This window comes from Lissotriton vulgaris, chromosome 4_1 (assembly GCF_964263255.1).
Source record: "Lissotriton vulgaris chromosome 4_1, aLisVul1.2, whole genome shotgun sequence".
NCBI lineage: Eukaryota > Metazoa > Chordata > Amphibia > Caudata > Salamandridae > Lissotriton > Lissotriton vulgaris.
The window spans coordinates 724,536,443-724,560,818 of record NC_141691.1 but is presented as its reverse complement, the minus strand read 5'-3'; the positions used below and the strand labels follow the sequence as shown (position 1 = coordinate 724,560,818).

Below are 24,376 nucleotides of genomic sequence, written 5' to 3'. Positions count from 1 at the left end.
GGCACGGTATAGAAACTGTGCTTAGTTTTTTTTAAAATATATATATATTTTTTTTTTACATTGATAATCAATACACAAGTATGTGATGCTTAAGAGGAAATAACACACATATGCTGCATGGTGACATAGCGACAATACAGTACAATGATAACGCATAGCAAGATAATCATTATGCATCACAAATCATTCAGTAGAATTAACCGGACAATATGGGTAGTTAATAGGGCCGTAATGGGTGTGATGTCGCTCTGCATCCAGAGTGATGCAGCCTAGGGTTTTGTGAGGTGAGATTTGGCGGGAGGTGGCATGTCCCAGTAATTCCGCAGCTTCCCTGTGTCCTTCACAAGAGGCAGTGAGTGGTATGTCACTCGATGCAGTGTGTAGTCAGGAGTACTGAGTGTCAGGTGGAGACTATCAACCAATGCAATATATACAGGCGTGTCAGTGGAGAGAACCACCGTAACATCTTAACGAAACCGTTAGGGGAGAAAACGGAACTGGACCAAACAGGGAGAAGGGATAAAGACCACAACGCTATGAAGGGATGAGGGGGAAGATTGAAAATAAAAAGAATGGTATGAGTAAAACAGGATGGGTTAAGAGGTCTGTAGTGTCATGAGGGGTGTCAATGGGCGGCCGTGAAGGCAAGTGTTCGGGCCCGAGAGCAAGACAATAGGTGTCAGGTGCTCCGTGGGGTACAGGCCCCGCCTAGGGGAGGGGGGGAAATCGGCCCAGCGGCATCCGGCAGGCACCAGGGTGTTAACGTTAGGAGTACGTGGGTGTCAGGTAGATAGTGAAACGTGCCTCCACAGCAGCGCCCCTCGGCATAGACACGCGACGCCTCTAGTGTGCTACCCAGAGTGAGGCAGTGACGGGGCGGGAACGGGGCGCTCCGCCGCACCTGCCGATCTAGGCTGGCTCAGAGAGGGCCGCAGCTAGGTGACTCCCTGATCCAAACTTGCCTGTTGGAAAGATTTCAGGGTATCATCTCAGAGTTGCGCAATGGGGAACTTCCTCAAGCCCGCTGTTTCCTCCCGGTGTAATGTGATACTTTCTGCTCACGCCCAGTTAGTAAAGGAAGTGTACCAGTATTTAATGTGTGGGGGTTCACTCTTTTTCCAGCGCTTGGTGAGCAGGAGCTTAGCCGTGATAAGTCCTAGGTCCCAGAACCTAGGTGGGACTTTGTTCAGTTTAGTCCTCCTATACAACCCTAGGAAGCAGGCTTCCCATGTATGCGATAAACCATCGCCAGAGCTTTGTGTCAGTAGGGTTGTTACCGTATTCCAGTTAGTTAGGATAATGGGGCATTCCCAGAGCATATGTAAAAGGTCCGCGCCAACCTGGGAGCCACGGGGGCCCCCAGCAGCGGTGGTCGAGAAATATTTGTTGATCTTGTCCGGCGATAGATATGCGTGGTGCAAAATATAAAATTGTATAATTTTTAAACGGGAGTTGCGTGGGATATGAACAGGAGTAGCCAACACAATCGCCCACTCCTTGTCCGTCCATCCCCTCCCCCCGTAACACCGCCCACTTGTCTTGCAATGGCTGTGTGGAGCGTTGCGTGTGCATCAAGAGTGCTTGTGCTAGCCAGTGAATGACATGGGAGCCGTTACCCATGACATGGAGGTATTGTATGAGATGATGTGTTTGTAACTCCTCAGATGTCACCCCAGGGGTCCGTGAACGTGCGTAATATTGACGCGGGTGGGGAAATTGTCCGGCCGGTAGACCTGTGCCCTCAGCCAGCCCCCCAAAACGAAGCAGGGCCCCATCCGCATAAAGATCACCCATTGTTTCCATTCCGGCTTCCGTCCATCCCTCCAGCATAGCCGACGTCGCCACTCCACCCATCCTGGGGGTGCCCAATAGGGGGAGCGCCGGAGCATAGGGTTTCACCTCTCGGGTCAGTTTCAGACTACGCAGGAAGCACCTGCGAGCCACTGCCACGTGTAATTGCGACGGGCATGGCACCTTGGTCAGGGGGTGAAACAATGTGCAGATTTGTGTGTGGGTCCAAACGGTGGCGTCTGTGGCAGTATCATCCAAGTTCTTCCCACTCAGTCAGCTCGACACCCACTGTAGCTGTGCTGCCAGATATTAGAGTTCCAAGCTGAGGACCGCAAGTCCCCCAGCCTCAGTGGGCACATAGAGTTTTGCCAATGCTACACGGGGTCTCCCAGCGTTCCAGATAAGGTTCTGATAGAAACTGTGCTTAGTATTTGTGAGCAGGCTGTATAAAGCGGAGATAGGAAGTGTGAGAGATGACAGGGGTCAGTGTGTTTGCGAGTTTAGAGGGGGTGAGGCAGTTGACAGTTTTGTTTTCTAATGTATCTGTTTAAGTTAACATTCCTGACTGTCCAAAACTTTCATTTTTCACAAGTGGACCGAGAGCACAGGCTGGAGAGCCTTTAAGATGTTGCCAGGTTATGGGTCTAGAGGAAACACTCAAATTGGTGGGGGTTGGTGAAGGATGAAAAAGTGGGACGCTTTTATAGTAAGGTTGAGAGACAAGGAGAAAAACTACATCTGCTATCAAATATGTGTGAACCGTTGAGAATATATTTATTTGTTAAAACATATGATGCAAAGAGCTGATTTTCTTAAAGTCCTCTCCTGCAAAGTTCTATACAGTTTATATAACAGTGTCCTACAACATAATTTGGCAAGTATTCCGTTTTCTCAGAATTCTGAAGATCATACAAAATGATGCACAACAGCCTTTTGATGAAAAGTAAAGCAAATGCTCTTATCTCTTACAATAAGTCTACGACTCTGCATGTTTTTAATAATATCTACTTTTTGGCACGTGTGGAAAATGAATCTGCTAACATTTTTCTTTTCACTGGTGTACGCATGCCAATAGTATGTGGAATTAACGCTTTGTAGCCAGATTTGTTTATGTTGCGACACACAGATACCAATCTTCATGCATGCTCTTTCCAAGCGCGAAAACTGGAGACCATTTTCACAGTAACTATTCACCTGCATACAGTCTCACCGAGACCACTTACTTGATATGGCAGTAGTAACACGTATGCTGAGATTTGTGCCCCGCTAGTAATGCTGTAGTCCAGAAAAAAGTGAAAAAGTGTCCATCCCGCCTGCAACACATTCTGGGAATTAAAGTTCTGCAATTATGTTAGTTAATTATTGTACATTAGCTAGCATTTGCTAACCTTATGAGGGTCTGTAGTAGAAGTTCTGTTCTGTTTTCTAAAACTGCAGTGGTTTTATTTGATGCCGCACCTAACACTACTGCAGCTCTTGATATTACGCAAACACACGTGAATCCTTTGCTATTATAAAAATCAAACTAGACAAAGCAAGGCTGCAGGTGCAGCAGCAGCTTGAAGGGTTGATTAGTATCAATTGCAAAGTAATGAAGCTCTGAAAAATAACTCTTTCAGGAGGGAATCGAGAAGCCATCTTGGTGAGGTCTCTTCCCATTGGAGCATGCCCAGTGGCACAAAGAGCTAACCATAACAGTTATGTTGATAATGCCTCTCTGAGATAGTTCCTTGTATACCTATGCAGCCCTTGTTCAGGCGTGAGCCTGCAGTTCCATAATACCAGACCTGCCAACCTTAACAAGTTTAGCTTACTGCTGACTGAAAAGGTGCTGCTGCACTGATTCATGTGAGGGCTGCCCAGACAAAGCTCCCGTCTGGATCAGGTTATCAATAGGCACCATGTGGTCCCTGAGAGCTTGTGAGGCTGGGCAGTGATCTTAGTGTAAAAAACACACACACAAAAAAATCAGAACATGTCCGCGACCACTCCTTCTCCAAGCCTCCCGGCTCAATGTAAGAATGATGAGAGAGCACCTCCTCATCACATACACTACATCAGGTTTTTCACTTGAGAAAAGCAGAGATGCATACCTCCATCAAGGATTACATCTAACTTCACACGGTGGAAATGCAGAGAAAACATAGTTGCTTAGCCGTGACCACGCACACGAAGTTAGGCTGATTAATACGTAACAGAACTTTTGTACTCGAGCGAAGCAGGGATGCATACATCGCCATGAAGGATTACAGCTAACCTTTCACAGTGGAAATGCAGAGAAAACACACTTGTTTAGCCTTGACCACGTGCACAAAGTTGGCCTGATTAATACATTACAGAAGTTTGGCACTCGAGAAAAGCAGGGATGCATACACCTCCATCAAGGATTACAACTACCTTTTCACGGTGGAACATCATGTCTACGTTGCATTATGTGTAGTAACATCACGACTGGGATTCACACTTGCGCAGTGAATCAGCTTAAAGTCCCGCCCACTGCAAATCGTGTTTGTTGTGTATAGCAAAAGCAAGTAATAAAACAAACAAGCATTTACAATGCAATGGTTTCGCGTTTGGAAAAGTTAGAGCTATTGGCATTGCTCATGACATTCCTTTTTTTTTTTTTTTTTACTTATAAATAAATGGCATTGTTATTTACATTGCAATAGGTCTCACATTTGTTGGAGTTGAAGCTACTGGCATTGTAAATGGCAATGTTTTTTATTCATGCTTTTTTGTTTGCAGTGGAGTGATTTTTTTTTTAAAGTGCACACTATACCATATTATAAGCTTTTATAGCAACTATACAGTAAAGCTATAGCTATTTTAACGTAAAAGGGTGTAAATGGATGAATACAAATACAAAAAAGAATCTTAAACTGTATGGTGGAATGTATAGCAGGTGACAGAGACTACCGATCACAACATACGTACTTGAAGTGATTGTGGGTACCATATGTAATAAAAAAATCGGTAGTATGGGGTGTCAATGACGCTTGTGCAAATGATGCTCAGCTGGTGAAGTGGTCAGCTCTGTTTTGCAGATGCAAAGTGGTGAAAGGTGAAGTATTCAGCTCTGTCTGCAGGCACAAAGGGATGAATGGTGAAGTGGTCACTCTCTTCAGCGGTGAACATGCTCTTTACTGTTGCTCATGGGCATCAAGAGAATCTGCCAGGTCTGAGTCATTTCAGACACCTTATGTGAGGGCTGGGGTTTGTAAATGCACCTACATTAAACACCACTAAGAGATGAAGCGATTTCTGTGACATCACGTGATTTTTCTCCAAAATGTATTTTTCACTTTCACTTTTTGGGTTTTCCGGGATGCTCTGGCATAAGATTCCCGGTTCCACCATGATTCATTTTGTACAATAAGAAAACACAATAACTAAAAATACTCTCAAACTACGGTTTAACAGAGACACCTTTTTCTGTGTAAAAAGCACCTCACCATGGACCAAGCAGGGGCACGTGCCCCTAATCCACAGCAGGATTGAGACACTTCTCTGACAGGAGTTGTGCCAACCCACCTGCAGCCAACGCCATGGGTCACAGGAGCATGAGATAGAGAGAAGGGGAGGAGAGAGAGAGAAGGGGGGAGAGAGAGAGAGAGAGAAGGGGGGAGAGAGAGAGAGAGAAAGGGGGGTACATGGAGAGAGAAATCGGAAATAGGAGAGAGAAATGGGGGCAGACAGAGAAATGGGTGACAGAGAGAGAAATGGGTGACAGAGAGAGAACGGGGGAAGAGAGTCTGGAAGGGTGAAAACGAAAGGGAGAGAGGGCAATAGTTAGGGGGGTACAGGAAAGGGGCAGGAGGTGGACAGGCAATATACATTTTAAAAACAAGAGGTAGATTTGGAAGAGGAAAGCAAAAGAAAGATAGGGCGAGTACAATGTATCAATGGAGGATATGAGAGGATGGGAGGGAGAAAGGAAAGGAGGGGGCATCCTAAATGGAGAGGGGTGTGTGAGGACAACGGTGAGCGGGCAGGAGGGACGGCGAATGGAGGAGGTTGAGCTGGTCAGGGTGCGAGGAGAAGAAAGAGAGGGAAAGGCAGAGCAAGGGGAGAGTGAGGGCAGAAGAGAGCCCCCCACACACACACACCCAGAACACCCCCACACACAGAGCCCCACACACACAGCCCCACACACACACACACACACCCAGAGCCCCCCCCACACACACACACACACCCAGAGCAGTCACATACACACACACACTGGAGCAGTCACACACACACTGGAGCAGTCACACACACACACACACACACACACACACACACACACACACACACACACACACACACACACACACACACACACACACACACACACACACACACACACACACACACACACACACACACACACACACACACACACACACACACACACACACACACACACACACACACACACACACACACACACACACACACACACACACACACACACACACACACACACACACACACACACACACACACACACACACACACACTGGAGCAGTCACACACACACACACACACACACACACACACTGGAGCAGTCACACACACACACACTCTGGAGCAGTCACACACACACAAACACTCTGGAGCAGTCACACACACACTCACACTCTGGAGCAGTCACATACACACACACTCTGGGGCAGTCACATACACACACACCCTGGAGCAGTCACACACACACACACACCCTGAAGCAGTCACACACGCACACACACACTGGAGCAGTCACATACACATACTGGAGCAGTCACATACACACACACACACACACTGGAGCAGTCACATACACACACACACACACACTGGAGCAGTCACATACACACACACACTGGAGCAGTCACATACACACACACCCTGGAGCCGTCACATACACACACACCCTGGAGCCATGGTGTGTCTAAGACGACAACGTAAGTTTATCAAACATCTCAAAGCATCATGGGAACCCTGTTTTGCAAGACTATTTCACCTCAGTTATCATACCACAAATGAGCTGGTTCAAAAAAGAGACCATATTCCATATTTTTAATTGTACACCATGCACCCATAATGACATTTATCCCATATTCAGGTTTAACCATGCTCATTCTTGCGCCTCAAGTTCCTGCTGAATGACTTGTGCAGAGGTGGTCATGGTGCAGTCAATGAGGAGAAAGGTCACAGTTCAAACCCTCTAATCAATTCCACTCTGTCGAGAAGGCTGCACAGATTTACCAGCCCTGGATTTAAAGGTATCCTGGCAACAGCATCACCCCACGCCTGGGCGCTGACGCAGCAGTGACGGATTCACAGGGACAGGGAGAGGACCCCCGAGCGGTCACTAACTATCCCCGCGCGTGCATGCAGGTACGCAGCTCGAGCCGGGCAAGAGGGCGGTGCACATGTTGACAAAGACAAAAGAAGCCTTGGCAAAGCCAGAATGTTTGGTTTACATTTTGAGTGCCGGCTAAAACATTAAGAGCGCCTAATGCACAGGAAAAAACGAACTAACCGATTTTTATATACGATGCATCTACGGAATATATAATTTAATGTGCCATGATTTCAGAGTTCTTTTGAGATATAAAATATTCCTTCATGCGCTGCAATGCAATCATTCCATAGAAGGCTGAATACTATACAAATAAGAAAATAGCATGGGGTGAGAGAAATACTGTTCAGGGCAGAGCAAACACCGGCACTATGTGTGTATGTATGTATTAAAGAATTGGTAAATATCGGTCTTCAGATAGCTACTGTCATGACAAAACCTAAAAATACTGGTGGGAGTGCTGCCTGCCTGGGCGAGGCCCAGGTGGCCTCATCTGTGGAAAAAAAGTCCTCTGCCTGGATGCTTGTAAAAATAAGCCTGATGTTTCTCAAAGCAACAAACCAAAATACCTTCTTCCTACTGAGTAACCAGTCCCACATTGCAGGCGAGATCTCCCACCAAAGACGGAGGAGAGACAACCAGCGGAAGGCCAAGCACCGGACCAGCCTCGTGTTGGCTCGTGCTGGCTCGTGCGGGCTTTGTTCAACAGGTTTACTACGAGTCAAGAGGCGAACACTCCAAGCGCAGTCCTGCAGTGGGAGCAGATGTGACCAGCTCCACCGACACAGCGGGAAACAGCACACCGACACACAGCTACTCACACAACACATTGAACACCCGAACTTGACTTAATAATACAAAGTAGTGCTGAAGGTTGGCTTGGAGCACTGCTCGCTGTAGGAGCGGTTCTGGAGAATTCGGATTGTCCAATTGGACCTCTTCATTAGTTGCTACTCCACAGCACGTGAGCTCTAAGGGAAGGAGTGGGCCAAGCTCACGTTACCTGAAAAACGTTGATAAAGTTAGGAATGCCACTGGTTGCAACCACAACCTCATTCTATACAAATGACCCATACATATCGATTCACCTCATGACCAACACCCCGCACACCATTTATGAGCCAGCTAACTCATTCACATTCAGTGCCCCCCCCCCCCCCCCATGACTCCGTGGTTTGCAGACATACCGTCGGAAACATGTCTCCGGTGGACGGAGGGCAGTGGCGTGGGAGGTTGCAGCATAGTGCGGGCGGCACACGGACAGCGGGGGGGGCGGGAACGGGCAAACGGACAGCGGGAGGGGGGGCGGGAACGGGCGCAAGAAAAATAAAACAGCACTCACCTGGAGTGCGTGAAGTGTGTGAGGGAAAAACAAGGCTCTCCACAAATCGCATGTAAACTTTTCATCAAAGCTTCAGTTCATTATCCTTTTCGTTATTAACATTAATATTGTTGGCGTTAATATTAACAATTAATCACTAGCGTGATTTAGAATTGTTAGTAGTATGCTGGATTAATATTACAACAAGCCCAGTTTAACTACCATAGGGTTGAGCACGCATGTTTGCTGGCATAGCGCTTAGTGTCGAGCATGTCCAGTCTCGAAGCGCCGCGCCGGAAGGAGATGCCAAGCCTGTCCGTGCGTTTTGCAGCCCAGAGCACTCCGCTTCAGGCGGGAGACGGGCACGGGGCCCTCTCCAGGCACTGCCCAGGGCCCCCACCGAGAGGAGCCAGGCTGTGTCAACACGGCCCGGGCCAGAGAATTCAGGAGGGGGGTTTTACTGAGGGGAAGAAACCACAGTGGGATGGACGCACGCCTGGGGTCACGACCAGTGCTAGACTGCTCTCCGCGAACGAATATCGAGTTGTGGAGAGTGAAAGGGGAGGGGGGGAGGGGGGCGGGAACGGGCACACGGGGAGGGGGGCGGAACGGACACACGGACAGCGGGAGGGGGGGGGGCGGGAAGAAAAGAATTAAAAAAAACACTCACCTGGACTTCTTCCGCCGGCCGTGGTCGGCATGGAATGACGAATACAAACGTATAAAAAAAAAAACGAAACTCCGCCCACCGCCGCGATGACGACATCGCAGAGGCGGAGAGCAAAAAAATCGCGGGAACGCCCCCGAATCTGGTCCGGCCTTGACGGACAGATCCGGCTTCCAATGGCTAGCCTCCATTTATGGAGCTAGCCAATGGGAGCCGGGGGACGTTCCTATAGCCCATATAGTAAACATTAGATTTCGCCTGCGCAAACTGCTTGTGCAGTAACGCCAGGCGGAACCTAAAAATGATGAAGCATGTAGTGAGGCGGTCTGCCATTGAGCGGGGAGGAAGCGTCGTACTGCAGATTTGGTTTGTTTACGTGACATAGCATATCTGTTGTTTCTCAAACAATGTGCTTGGTACGGTATCCCTGGCTACTTTTTACGGCTCACTGGGGACACGCATATTGTGAACCACTGAGAAGCTGATAATTAAAATTAGACTAAAAAAGCAATTTTGGAGGGGTGCTGGGGCGGACAAGCAGTGTTGTAGGAGGGGTCGGCATGCTTTAAGCAAAGGTAACTAATAAAAACAAGCATTTGCAATGCAATAGTTCTTGCATTTTCAAGAGTTAGAGTTATTGGAGATGGTAATGACCGTCTTTTGCTCATGTGTTTTTGTTTGGAGTAGATGTATGTGATTTGGAGTGGATTTATGTGGGTTGGATTGCAATTGTTTGTTGTGAAATTGAATGGGGTGGAATTGTGTGGTGTGCAGTGTATTTGTGAGGTGGAATTTTGTGGCATGGTGAATAGATGGGGTGAGAGCTGCACAGAATAGATAAGAAGCAAGATAGAGAGGGATAGGTCGTTTGTGCAGGAAGTGGTGAATGAACTCTAGATAGAGGTGGGGGGGACTCAGGTTGTGCACTTCGACTTTATCTGAAATAAAGTGTTGACATTTTTAAAACAATAGCAGTTGTTCCAAGTATGGACACCTAGTTCCGTGGGGCACGAGGGCCATAAATATTTTTAGCTGTTTTTAGGAGGGCACTCAGCACCAGCTGTATGTGTATTCGCACTTCACACAAGTGCTCCAGTAAGGAACCTGAAAGCGCACCAAAGCTTTGCATTGGAACATGGGCACTACTTGTGATGGCAAGTACAATCCATAGGGGATCTCATTGTGATACAGTATGGTTTTAGCAGCTCTCATAATACTGCATAATGTAACCGAAATGGATCACATGATATTATATTAAAAACAACGCTGTATGACGTATTTGACACGTTTAGACCGAAGACATGAGTCTCACACTCGATGGTCCAGGTTACACCCGCTCATGTTTATGGTACCAAAATAACTCAAGAGTGAAAGTGGTCGAGAAGCAACCGTTTCAGGGATGGTGACAGCGCCTGCTAATTCGCATAGTGTCATGCTATACGCTAACCGGGGTTGAGTTGGACGTTTGCACAGCCCCCTGGATCTGTCTCTACTGCCAGAAAGAGCTCGAACCCGTGCTTGGTACTCAAACTTCCCCGCCTCCCCTGCTAGAGCATGGTGCCTGGCTCCCGGGTATCGCCATGGTGAGGCCAGCTTAAGCAGGGGCGACTCAGTGGCAGGGCAGGCCTGAAGAACAACAGTGGCCCCCAGGCGGACCTTATCCGTGGATTTAAGGAAGAGGGGCTGTGCGGGGCTGGGTGGTACCGGAGCGCCTGAACCTCCCAAAACTGCCCATGGGCAGGGCCCTTCCAATCCTGTGCCCGCCTCAGGTCTGTCGTGCCCCACAGAGACCGCACAACCCTCGCCGCCTACCTGTATTTACCGCCCGCGGCGGCCACTCTCCTCCTGCGAGCAAAGCCCCAGATCTACAGCGAGGCCCGGCCGGGCAGAAGTGACGCAGCGGAGCTGGCGCTTGCAGGCGGATTGTAAACAGCAGGGCTCGCCCTCAGCAGTGCTCTGTTGTTGAGGCAAGAACGGCGGCAGGAGAGGATACACCCAAGCAGCACGATCTCAAATTAATCATGTTCTAAAATACTGTGTTACAACACCTCACATTTAATGAATCAATCCAGATAAGGCATTAAGCACAATTGATATGAATGAAATGATGTTCACAACATCTTAAATTCCCTTTGTAGTATATTCAGGTCACAAGTCCTAAGGAAAATAGTGAGGTAACTATTTATCATATGCAATTTGCAAATGACAACATACGAAGTAGCGTCACAAAAAACAATACTATGCTCTTTATAATAATAGCAGCGAAAGTGAAAGCATTTGTAACCTGACCCAAAACAGATGGCAGGCTGCGCGCGCTGCAGACTTTCTTAAATTAAATTATAAAAAAATTAACAGCGATCTCGAAGTGGGGGTGGGGCGAGACAAATTAAAAAAATAATACACTTGGAGGGGGAGACAGATGCAATTTTAAAAAACACGGTTGCGATGGACAAATGTACCATCTGAAACCAACAAACGGTGTGAGGAGGTCGCTCAACAAATAACGCTGCTGACTTTGGAGCAGGAACGCAGGGATTGAACCTCGGTGTTGCCTGCATCATTTAAGCGTGATTTACATAAATAATTAAACAGGGTCCGGTAAGTGCAGGAAGCTGCCAGATGTGGACATGTGAGCAGCAAAGAAAAAAAGTAGTCCCTAAATAAAAAGACAGCAAGTTAACTGTAGTTGGTCGATGCTGCTTCCTCCAGAAACCGAAGAAAAAGGAAGTGATGTATCGGATCACAAGCCAACAATGAGCAAGATGAGAACAGCCATGCCAGATTCCTCCAATGGCAAGCAACAAAACAAAGACAAATGCAATGGGTGGAGTTTCGGTGGTAATACTGATTACTTGATGCCTCGTAGAGACAGCGCATACGCTGCCTATGCGAGACCTAAAAATAATCTGTGGAAGCATAAAACGAGGCTCCCAGTGTGGAGCATGGAGGGAGCATATTTAAAAGATAAAGCTTGATGTCCACGATCAGGTGCCACGCTGAGCCAATACAAACACTTAGACTCTGGTTTGCTGAAGCAGAGAGTTTGTTGTTCCTGTAACAGCAGCTAGGAGAAAGTGATGAAGAAAATAGTGCTCACAAGCAGTAAATAAAACCTACTGAAACACGTGTTTCCATCAACCCCAGATGATTTGTCTTTGCTCTCTAAAACTGCTGCTCTCTACTGATGAAGGGCTCAACCCAGAAACACGTGTCTAGAGATATACAGGAATGTCTGCACCAACTTTGGTGAAAAACTCCAGCTATTTTTGAAGTGAGTTTGAACTGTGTACTGCATTTACCAGGATGCAAAGGGGCGAACTGTGCTGGGACTGTGAGGCAGTGTGTTCCCAACCCCCATTCTGTTCTTGGAATGGGAGATAGGGATGGCTGTATGTATTGGCTCTGTTGGCCACTAGGTTGATTCCACATTTAAGTGCTCTTCTTCCCAAAGAACGCAATTTTGGTCTTGTTGGTCTTCATCTTCAGACAGTTGGTCTTCATCCAGTGGACGATTTCAGTCATGCAAGCATTGAACTTGATCGGAGTGTCTTGTCCGCGAGGGAGAGAATGCGTTTTTTGTCATCAGCTTAGGCAAAAACATTTATGTTGTGCGAGCAGATGATGTTGGCAATAGGGATCATGTATGCCTTGAGGAGGGTCTGGCTCAGAGAGGATCCTTGCAGAACTTTGCAGGTGTCCGAGGTGTACAGTGTCAGGCTGACTGACTGGATCCTTCCAGCCAGAAGGAGCAAATCCATCAGAGTGTGTGCCCTTGGAGGGCGGTGCTGTGGTTCGGGTTTGAAAATAAGACTAAGTGGTGTTGAGAGCTGGTGGTCACTGAAGTATTTGATGAGGATTCTGTTGATTATTTGTTCTAAGATATTGGCTTGGAATGGTAGCAGGGAGATCTGTCTTTAGTTGGCAGGCTTTGGAGGGTCTGTAAACGGGTTCTTCAGCAATGGTCAGTTGCATGTTTCTAGGCATCTGGAAAGGTTGTTGGAGAGATTGAGGCATCCAGAAGTGGTGGAGAGCATTGTGCTGATGCATTGCAGTCCTCTGGAGTAGGCGTGGTGGGGCAAGGTCTAATAAGGCTCCAGGGTGGACAGACTTCACGGTGGCGGAAGTTTCTTCTAGGGTGAGGGTGAGCCATGTGTTTGCCATGGTTCTTTTGATAAGATTTGGAGGCATTTGACGAGGTCTGTGATGTCTGGTTGTGGATTAAATTTGCTGTAAATGGCAGTGATGTCGTTGCTGAAATTTTGAAGGCCGTTGTTGCAGAGATCCTGTGAGGACATGATGGAGTTGGAGGCGGCTGCTGGTGAGGTGAAGTCCTTAACAATGGTAAAGATTTCTTTACTTCTTGTTGTGCTGGCATCTGTGTGGTCAACCAGAGCAGTGCGCTTGATGGTCCAAATAATTTGGTGATTACTCCTCAGGACGAATTTGAAAGTTCTCCTGGCTGTCTGTATTGTCCAGCATCGTGGATAGGTCCTTTTACTCATTTGGTGAGGCCCAGGCTTACACGGGCTTTGATGAGGGCTTTTGGGTTGAGTTAGAATATACATTGTCCCATCTAACATTAATGCCGGCATGAAGTTACATATATCTAGATGCCATCCTTAAAGCATCTGTGAAGAGTGTTTTCGAACACTGTGAATGTTTTTCTTTCTACTAGTGAGTTATTTTTTTAAATATATATATCAATTACATTTTCTCTGTTTGACACTTAGTCAATAAATCAGAACCAGACCATGGGCTTGATGTTTTTTAATATGTTGTTATAATACTACTAGACCTTGTCAAAACACCTTCCGCAGATTTCAAGAGTGGCTTGTCAATATGAGATTTTATATCACATTTGGTGGAACAGGCAATATGAAGATTATGGATAGCTTGAATGCTGCAAAACGAAACAACACACATTCTGAGGGTCTTTGTTAGAAATCTTGTAATAGTTATGGAACTCCCCCAAATATCAAGGAAGATTGTCAGGATTAGGAAATTGCCGCTTTATAATGTGCTGCTAGGTTGCAACAAACTCTTTGTTTTCCGCAGCACTAAAATATTGACAGCCTAAAAAGTATTTCTCTTTTCTCTCTGTCTGGATTACTGCAGGTCTTCACTAAGACCACATCTGAATATCGTAGTGTGATTCTTCGCCAAGATTAAAAATGTTCTGTATAAAATGTTTGCTAATGCTTTCTTTTTTTTTTCTTAAAGTGAGCATGTGCAGGAAGTTCAGACTGCATTTGTAAAGCCACATTACACCCATTCTCAGGGTGGTAACATCAGCGATGAAAGTGATGGAGATGATGCAGACTATGAAGATGATGATTGGGATTGGGATGGTTTAGGTGGAGATCTTACCAAACGTCTTACGACTACCAGAAGAAGTAATCCGCAGGTACATTGATAAAAAGGCTTTGGATTTCTGTTTCGTAGGAGAGAGCCCAGTATGCATGTTATGTCATGTTGGGTATGTAAAAATCACATACAACCATGTTTTCTAAACACGTCTTATCATTAGGGTCTGCAATCATTTGACTGCCTATTTAAATTTACTAGGTCCCCCGAGATGCCTCATTGTGCACTATGTGTACCTTTTAATCCATGGATAATCAAACATGTTTGAGGTTGCTGGTTATTATTTAACATGCTTTCTGTATTTTCTACAGTACATCTTCCATTAAAAAACTGTATGACTGTCGCCTCGCAAACACATTCAAAATAGGGACAGGTTCAAATATAGCTCTGTTTTCAACCTTCTCTTTAATCCTTGCAAAAAGCAACAGCAGACACCCTAGTGCAAAAGTAGGAAAAGATGTATGCTAGTTCAAGTTTACAATTTTGAGAGGAGATGGCTCCAAGTAGCATTGCATTGTGCACCCTCCACTTAAACATCCCCAGATTTAAACCGGTCTCCAGTAGATTTCTCGTGGTGGTTTGAATTAACCTTAATTTTGCTACAATTTGAATCTGTTGAAAATGATCTGTAATGTTGTGTTGATTCCCTGATGCATTGAAGGTGTTTTTTTCTAATTTTCTTTACAGGAGAACAAGCAGTCTCTTTCTAGCAACTCGTCTAAAGTTTACACGCCAACTGACAAGGCTCTGAGAAAATTTGAACATAAAATCAATCTTGGTGAGTTGCTATGCTTACAGGTTTTTCCACTACTCTCAAACATAAAAAGTTGTGTATAATTTAGAAAAAACAACTTAACATAAAAGCAAAATAATGCTATGTACCTCTTAAATGTAATAAAAATCTTCTCTTCATGAACTTTCAAGAGTCCAGAAAATATGTATTTTAGTCTCATCTACTTCTTTTATTTTGAGAACACCCTCTGTGCTAAAAGTTGATTGTAACTTGAAGTGTTGTCTTTTGGAGAGAGCTATTTTCCTCCATTGACTTTTCTTAATTTTCAATGTAATTATAGTTGCATATGTTAGGGAGCAGCGTCAGTTTCCGCATATACACATCCTCTATATGTTCATGGAGGTGGAAAGAAAATAGTAGTTGAAGTAACACTTGACAGTCTTTTAAGGCCAATGAGGAGTGCAAGATAAGATGAAGAGGAGTTTTTCATATCAAATAGAGTGAAAACGTCTACGCTGAGGTAAACTATTAACAAATAATGACAGCATACACATATTTATGGGGTATGTGATAGAGAATGTGGAAATTACCTCAAAGCAAAATTCTAATTCAGCTTGAAACTGGCTTCCAACCAGCACAGGAAATTTGTTGATGAGATCTGGTTAGAGGCGTGGGCCAGTCAGTTGTTTTTGGGCTATATTATATGTGGTCTGATGTTGCAGGGAAGCCTATATTATAGCACTCCAATTGGATAACGCTTTGGGCACTTGACTCTATGGGTGTGGGTGCGGGTGTTGGTGTGTGTGTGTACTAAAGCCATGTGTGTAAGGCTCACTGTCGGAGATGGTAACATCTATGGACTAAGGTACTGCATGACACTGAAAAGCACACAATAAACTCATATTTTAGTCCTTTCTTAAAACTCCATGGTAAAGGACTTTTATTAACAGATAAGTTAGAAACCCCTGAATAAGCTAGGTATACAGACAACTAGAAGGCATGTTGTAGTGGTTACATACTAGGTTTTTAGATAACCGCTGTATGGCAACATTATACTGTGAGATGGGTTTTGTGAGAACTTTGTCAGTGGGCTGCAGATGCCTGACAAAAATATTTCAAAGTAGCAGAGGCAATAATATGTGAGTTTCAACTAAAATGGTCAGAAATAGGCTAACCCAAAAATAAATGGTTCACCCAATTCAAAAGTAAATAGTACATTTTAGGTTAGCCATAATCTTGGTTTCTAGTTTAAGGCCTAACTAATATCTGGTAATTAATGTCCAAATGGGACACATTTAAACTGACACCGCTTATAGAAGAACCAAGTGGCCTTGCAGGTCTTCAAAGTATGATATGGGGCCAGAGGCAGTACTTGGTGCAATCTTACTCTGATGATCCCTGAGAGACCAAACTGTAAGGGCCTGTATCTCAGAACAAGCTGTTCAGCATTCCAGTGAATACGCACTGGCTAGATTTAAGGGATCAGCTAGTTTCAACTGCAAACTAGATTTTAGGTCATGGTTGTACTACATGTTTAAACTCTGATATTTCTGGTAAGTAGTAACTAGAACATTTTTAAAGCGGTTCATGAATCAGAAAGACCGGCAGAAGCCATTACAGCACAGCCCTGCTGGCACAGAAGGATAGGAAAGAGCTCCTTTGTGTCCTGTATATTTGCAGATAGAGGCAGCTGTGTATACTTAAGAGTACTGGTTGGGTCAGGAATGGTGCAGTGTCTCCACAGTTGGGTGGTGGCTAAGAGTCTCTTCTGGTCCTTGACTACAGGCATGTTTTGTCTTTGAGTTTTGGCCAGCTGAGGAAGCGTGTTGAGGAGCCTGGGTTGCTCAATCTGTTTTGACGGCCCACACATTGACTTATCTTGTCCTTTTGAAAGTTTACCTGGGCAATCGGGGCCAGCTCCTCTCGACCACTGGCAGCACAGCTCCTTGTCTCACTTAGATCACAGGAACACATTTTTTCCTTAACAAATAACGTTGACAGTCCTTCAAGCATACAGCAGCCAGGACAAGTCCGCCTTGGGCTAATGCAGCTCTGCACCAGTGTGCAGAGTCCCCTAAAAGACCATTCTAGAGAGGCACAAGTGGAGGCTTGGGCTATCCAATCTGTTGCCTTTTATGAAGTTTAACTTCATCCTAAAGTTCTCAGGGATGCATCTTCCATCTTTGACCTTGACCTTACCTAGATTTCCAGCCATTAGTCACAGTTAAGGGCAATTCAAACTATGGGTAGGGGTGCAATTGCATGTGCCATCTACTCTTGACTGTGTTGTTGAACATCTATTTAAAAGGTGGAGCATTTCAAAGCAATTCTCAGATTCTCAAGTCTACTGTATTAAAAGCTTAAAGATGATCCGGTGAAAGATTTTAGGCTGGAAAGCACCACTTTTCCAAGCCACGTAGGATGCCACTCTACAACCAGACAGACCAACCCAAAGGAGTTTTGAAGTGTTGTAGTATCTGTGCCAAATAAATCAAAGCATCTCTTCTGACTTTTTTAAATTGCACCAGTAAAAACACTATTAACGTATTTGTTATAAAATATATGTGAGAAGTAGCGTGATGCCCTTTTAGAAGGTACGTAGAAGAGCATATACATGCCATCAATTCTAAAAATACAAAGTATGCAACAGCTGACTACATCTGACAGTTCAATGTTATATATTTCTCAGCATTACAGTTGTCAGTCATTAGATGAACTAGAACCAAAATGAATCAACATTAATAATGAAAATATCAGTGTCAGAACTTAATGGCTTAAATTATGAAAATAGTTTACATTTATTTATTTTATTTATTTAATCTTTGTTTCGGCACATTGTGGCCATAAAAGATACATACAGACAGAAAAAAACACGTTACAATGGTGAAAAACAGATTAATTACAAGGTAACCAATGGGGTTTGCAGGAGGTACAATAAAATTCATAAGTTATTTAAAAAGGCACATAAAAATATTGGTTTAAAAAGCTGTTATGTACAGTTCCGAAAGATATTAATCTACTGGGGCATCTCATCAATGTACAATCAATAACAATCAGAACAACCCTGACAGATACATAATAAATACACAGGGCCAAGTTATTTATAAGTCCAAGCCCAATCTCTTACGGGCAAAACTGACTGACAATAAAAATCTACTGACACAGAACACAACAAGTTGTCTAGTATCTGTTTTGATAATCCTATGTGCATCAACATACGATCGTATACCCAAGGCATTACACAAAGGCTTTATCCATTGTTTCCTTGCCAGATCATATGCAGTACAAAAAAAACAGGATGTGATTGACATCCTCTCTAGAATTGGATTGGCAACACACACATTTTGGGCTTTTCACTGGCCCCATTGGCATTGACCATCTAGCTAGCATTACGTTTGATTTAAGTATCCCATACCTGAATTTCAGGTATAGAATTTTCGCCAACGGTGGTCGGACCTCATCTAAAAAGTCCTCGAATTGAGGGCAGTCCTAAATGCGAGAAAACTATTTGTAATGGATCCACATGTGAGATCGTTTGGGAGATTGCATGTTATATAGGCCCAAAATTTTACCTTTACATGTTGTTTGCAGCTTCGTGTCAAACACGATGGGTCTTCCCAAAAATGAGACAGCCCTATTCTGCAAAGCCAGGTTTGGACATGTTTCAGCCAGGGATTGGAATTATAAACGTCCAGGCTCGTCAGTTCTGAAAGACCATCTCTATAAACTGCGAGCTCAGGTGTACACCAGAGTCTCACCCAATAGGAAAGAGGGCGTAATATTGCTAGATGGTCAGTGCGTTTTATACAAAGGTCTAAGGATAAGGGTAAAAGTGCGGTACGTTTGGGTAGTCTTAAAGTACTTCTGTAAAAATTATCTTCATTTTTCACAAAAAGATTCCCACATTCGGGCCCCAGATTTCTGCGCCATATAGAGCAGCAGACTGGGCCTTAAATTTGAACACTTCAAGTGCTGGTGATATTGATTTGCTAAGACTCGCCCCATGTCTCTTTAAAATAGGTAAGGTGTTCTGAGTGAAAATGGTTTTGCTTTTTTCAATTTGTCTTTTCCATGAGTTTTTGGAATCTAAGGAAACTCCCAAATAAGAAAAATTAGACACAAGTTCCAGTTTTTGGCTATTTAGAAAGAAATTACTCTTAAAGTATTTGTGGGGATTAAGGGCCATACATTTGGTCTTCTTTGAGTTTATTTCTAGACCTTTCTTATTACATTAATGTTGGAAAGAATTTAAAAGGGTTTGCAGACCAATGGGCGTTTGCGAGATCAGGATTGTATCGTCCGCAAATAGGAGTGCGGGTACCCTCTCTCCATTCAGTTTAGGTGAATCGTTATTACACTCTTCTAGGTGAGCTGGGATGTCGTTAACAAATCAAGAGAAAAGCGTGGGACCCAGCACACACCCTTGGCGGACTCCCCGCTTAATTGGGACTGGTTTAGTTAACTCCCCGTTTAGACCCCAACTCACTCTGGTATAGTTCTTATCATACAGTCTTTTGATCTGTTGAAGTAGGCAAGTCGGTAACCCCAACATATGCAAACAGTTCCATAAACGATCACGTAAAACTAAATCAAAAGCTGCCCTAAGGTCAACAAAAGCTACATAAATGTGCCCCTTCCGTAAAAAAACATATTTCCAACAAAGGCAACAAAATCTGAAAACTTGCTCAATTGTACTTATGTTGCTCCTGAAACCTGCCTGAACCTTTGTGAGAATAGCATTCTCATCCATCCAGGAATTCATGCGTGATAAAAGGTGCATAGAAAATATCTTTTGTAAAATGTCGATTAACCAGATTGGACGATAGTTGGACGGATCGTTTCTATCGCCCTTTTTGAAAATTAAAATAATCTCTGCTCCCCTCCATCTAACAGGTAAATTTGCATCAGTAACTAAGATGTTAAAAAGCTGATTAATGTATGGTGCCCAGACTCTAATCTCGTGTTTGTACAAATCACCGGGTATCTTATCGAGGCCCGGTGCTTTGCCATTTTTAACTGAGCTAATAGCAAGCTCAGTTTCTTCTAGGCAAAAAACTATGGTATCAGTACAAGCTACAAGCCATGGGAAGTCCTCTGTAGTTACCTCCAAGTTTTTTGGGGCTTCATATAAGTGGGTAAAGTGGTTAACCCATGTCTGTTCGTCAATGAACACGTCGTCAGGTGTTTTACCTCCAAGTTTCCCATTTGCGACTAATTTCCAAAATCCCACATTATCCTTGCACTTAGCCGCCAATAGCATGTTCTCCCAACAGTCCTCAACCCAACTTGTTCTAGCGATTGCCTGAATCCTCCTATATTCCTTCCTTGATGCCCTAATCGCATCTGGTGTCTTGTTTTTAATTGCCTCTAGGAGTAGGGCCTTGCTCAAGCGACAATATTTATTATACCAGAGTTGAGCACCCACAGAGCTGATTTTTTTTAGCCGCTTTTTTTGGGGCATTTTTGACACGTAGGGTACTAATGATGAAAAAAACCCAGTATGCAAGTCAATGAAGTCGTTACCTCCTACAGGTTGACTCAGATAACTAACAAATGTGTCAGCAAAGAGCAAATAAATACTTGATAAAGCTTCTCCATTACCCAATATGCTAGCCCATTTAAGTGAGCGCCTATTGTTGCTCATTAATGGTGCATCATTAATACTATTGCCCACAGGATAATACTCCTTCACTACGCCAGGGAATATCCGATGGTCTATTGTTAAATGTAGTGGACGATGGTCACTTTCAAATCTGGGCATGATTTCGAGGTCTGTCAAGTAGGGTCAGACATCAAAGGATACTAATATATAATCAATACGGCTTTGGGAATTATTTTTAACACAGGTTGCAGCCTTTGGGGAATCGGAGGGGAGACGGCCATTGCAGGCCCTCAGACCAGGTACTGTTGATAATCTCATGATTTGGACTGCTAGGGTCGTACAACGCATCCCTCCGTATAAGATAAGGGTGGAATATTATTAGCCCTATCCTCATCTCCAAAACATCACCAAACCCTAAGATTGGCTCGAAGTTGCAATTCAGGTCTCCGCCAATAATTATGCTTGGTGTGTCTATACAGTTCGTTAAAAAATTATCTAGTTTCTCCAAGATAGGGGACTCCTTTGATAACCCACATGGTTGGTTATATACATTAAATAGAAGGATGCACCTACCATTCTTCATTTTGACTTCCAGCCCCAGTATATCCACTGAGTCAATATTTAATGGTGTGATGCTAGCTTCCAAGGACACTTTTACCCATATTGTAAGCCCCCCGGACAGCCTACCTCTGGCAGATGGTACTGCTTCTATGTTAAAGGTCCTAAAGCCCACTCTATGCGGTAATTCCAGGGCCCATGTTTCCTGAAGGAGACAGATATCACTGGAATCTATGTAGTTGGAGCAATCGGGGTCACAAAGATTTTTCATCAGACCAGCAATATTCCAAGATATCAGTGTTAGATTATAAGGAATATTTGCTGGTCTTGCTACTTGTGCCCCCTCAGGAGGTACTTCTTGACGATCTGTCCTTAAGGCTGTGGATATTTCTAATACACGTTCATTAACATCCCTCAAAATTGGGAGACGAATGCGTCCAGCGTGAGTATCTGGACTCTCTAATCTAGAGCCCACTAAGGTCAGCTCTTAAGTACTTGTCTTCTAAACTGGCGATAAGATTATTAAATCACCTAGAGCCCCAGTAGTAATAACTGGTCCTAGACTTTGCTCTGTACCCACTCCAGATACCCCCATAATCGACTCCTGTGTGGTAGTTTTAGGTTTATAGTCGCTAACAGATTTGTAGTCACAAGCAGTATACCCCCTACTTAATTCAACTGTTTTCTTTATGTCGGAGACCAGGGGCATAGGTTTGATTAGTCAATCAACCGTCTCTAAGGATGGTAGATCCCCATATCTATTCAAGGTAATGAGGGGCAATGAGAAATCCGCCCTGGAACCTATCCCTTGAGTGGATTGACGATAAAAATAACCCAGAGAGAGAGCATGAATATTAGTCTGTGCCCTCTGAGTTTCGTCACATACACTCAAGAGGTGACAAGCAGTATTTGGGCGTTTAAAATTTACAACAATGCAATCCCCATCAAAGACTTTCCTCTGCTCGCCAACCCAACCCACTCTACGAACCATGATAATCTCATTTGTTCTTGAGGGACTGAAACCTTTAAACGTTTGTAACCAGTCTACAACCTTATTTCTAAGTGTGTACCAAGTTTCATTTTGGCCACTCCTGAGCGCAGGCACTCCTGTTAATATTAAAACATATGGACACGCTGTGTTGGTAATCTCAGGTTATCATTGTTTGGCGTAATGTTAGGTACATGCGACTTTGGGTTGGGTGTGGGCGACTTACTATTATTAGGATCTGACAGGCTCCCTAATGCTTTATCCCGCTTGCCACTACTTAAGCCTGTTTTATTGCAACCCATATCAGTCTCAACTGAGGGGTGACCGGTTACGCTTGGAGCTGCCGTTTTAATGGGAACACCTACCGCTGGGGGTATTGTGGCATTTGGCTTAGAGGAACCTTCGTTGGATCTTTCAACACACCCAGTCATCCCCACAAAAACTTTAGAACATTCCGTAAAAAGATAATTTCCCTTTTTTATCATAGCATCCATTTCTAATAGACCCTGGTTTAGTCCTTTTATTCTATCATCCAAATCCTTGGACCTGGAGACCATAAGATCATTCACTTGTTCCTGCATGGAATTCAGAGTGGATTTGAAAATGTCAGCAACTACCAGTTCCAGTGAGTCTATCATACTATCAGATCCAACATTTGGAGAGAAAGCGATCACTTCTGTTTGAGTGCCAAACGATCTCCTTTCAGGGCTTATGTTCCCTGTTTGCACCAACTGGGTATCAACATGTTTCGCATTAGCTCCCACCGCACCCTTAGTTTTATGTGTTCTTTTCCTTTGCTGAACTGGTTTTGTGGTGTTTTTTTCCTGGGCCCCCTTACGTGCCCCTCTCTGCCTAGTCATCATTGATGGTGTCAACGATACATCAGAGTCAGACCGAGATCTCTCAACGATCTGAGCAGGCGTTACCACTGTCATCACAGGAGTAGGTACTGCTACCGGTAAGGATTTGCATGCTGATTGGGATGAATTCAAGGAGACAGGAGAGTTATGTATCAGATGAGACATCAGTGTAGAGGGGTCCAAGGACAACCTTTTCTCTACCAAAGCTATCTCGTGGCTGATAAGGGATACCGCACTAAGAAAGAAACCGTCCAAAGTGCCACTCAGACATGTCTTCGTGCCCTGAGGGCCAGGGGTAAGAAAGTCCTTAGTTGGTTGACAAGCCATCAGCAGTGCTATGAGTAACCAAGTTCTCTATATGCCCGCTATGCAGTTAGTTTATATCACAAAAACGTCTGCAGTAACAACAAACCTAACAGGTGCAGTCCAACAAGGTTACTTCGTAAGTATCTAAGAGTACCTGAATAGCAAGCCAAGGGATGTCGCCCAGCCCAGCCTCGTCCGGCCTCAGACGACCCGCCCTTTGCCCGGGCTTCGCCCGGCGCGTCCCGCATGTGTTCCCGCGACGCGTACAGGGAGCGCAATTTAAGGCGTCTCCGGGCGCAGAATGAGACATTGGCGGCTTCTGCCGCTATGCCCCCTGGGAAAGCTAGTCCTCCTCTCGGCGGCCGCTGTGGATGGGAATGCGGCGGCGGGAGGACTAGAGGTCAGCGAAGCAGGTAGGGCACTCGAAAATCAGTCTAGGAGCCAAGTCGAGCAGATTTCGCCAGCATGGGGTAAGGGAACACCCGCTCCACCGACACGGAGCGCAATTTAAGGCGCCTTCGGGCACAGAAGATGACGTTGGCGGCTTCTGCCGCTATGCCCCCTGGGAAAGCTACTCCTCCTCTCGGCGGCCGCTGTGGATGGGAATGCGGCGGCGGGAGGACTAGAGGTCAGCGAAGCAGGTAGGGCACTCGAAAATCAGTCTTGGGGCCAAGTCGAGCAGATTTCGCCAGCATGGGGTAAGGGACAATTGAACAGGAGCAAATGTGACCTTCAGGCTTCTGGGGCCCGTTGCTGCACCTCTCACTGCCATCTCCGCCCCTGGCATCAAACTCTATGGCAGCATTGTAACGTCTCTCCTGGTAACACAATAGTTCTATGAAAGGGACACAACATTAAAC

The 24,376-nt window shown here is 44.9% G+C and overlaps 1 protein-coding gene across 1 annotated transcript in view; it reads left to right on the top strand.

Moving 5' to 3' along the window:
- Window positions 1-24,376, top strand: part of RIOK1 (RIO kinase 1) — a 238,552-nt gene that overhangs the window by 50,569 nt on the left and 163,607 nt on the right. Inside the window, exons 2-3 of the mRNA XM_086965018.1 lie at window positions 14,326-14,509; window positions 15,157-15,247. Coding sequence (XP_086821144.1) covers window positions 14,326-14,509; window positions 15,157-15,247 — 275 coding nt within the window. The remainder of the gene's footprint in view (window positions 1-14,325; window positions 14,510-15,156; window positions 15,248-24,376) is intronic.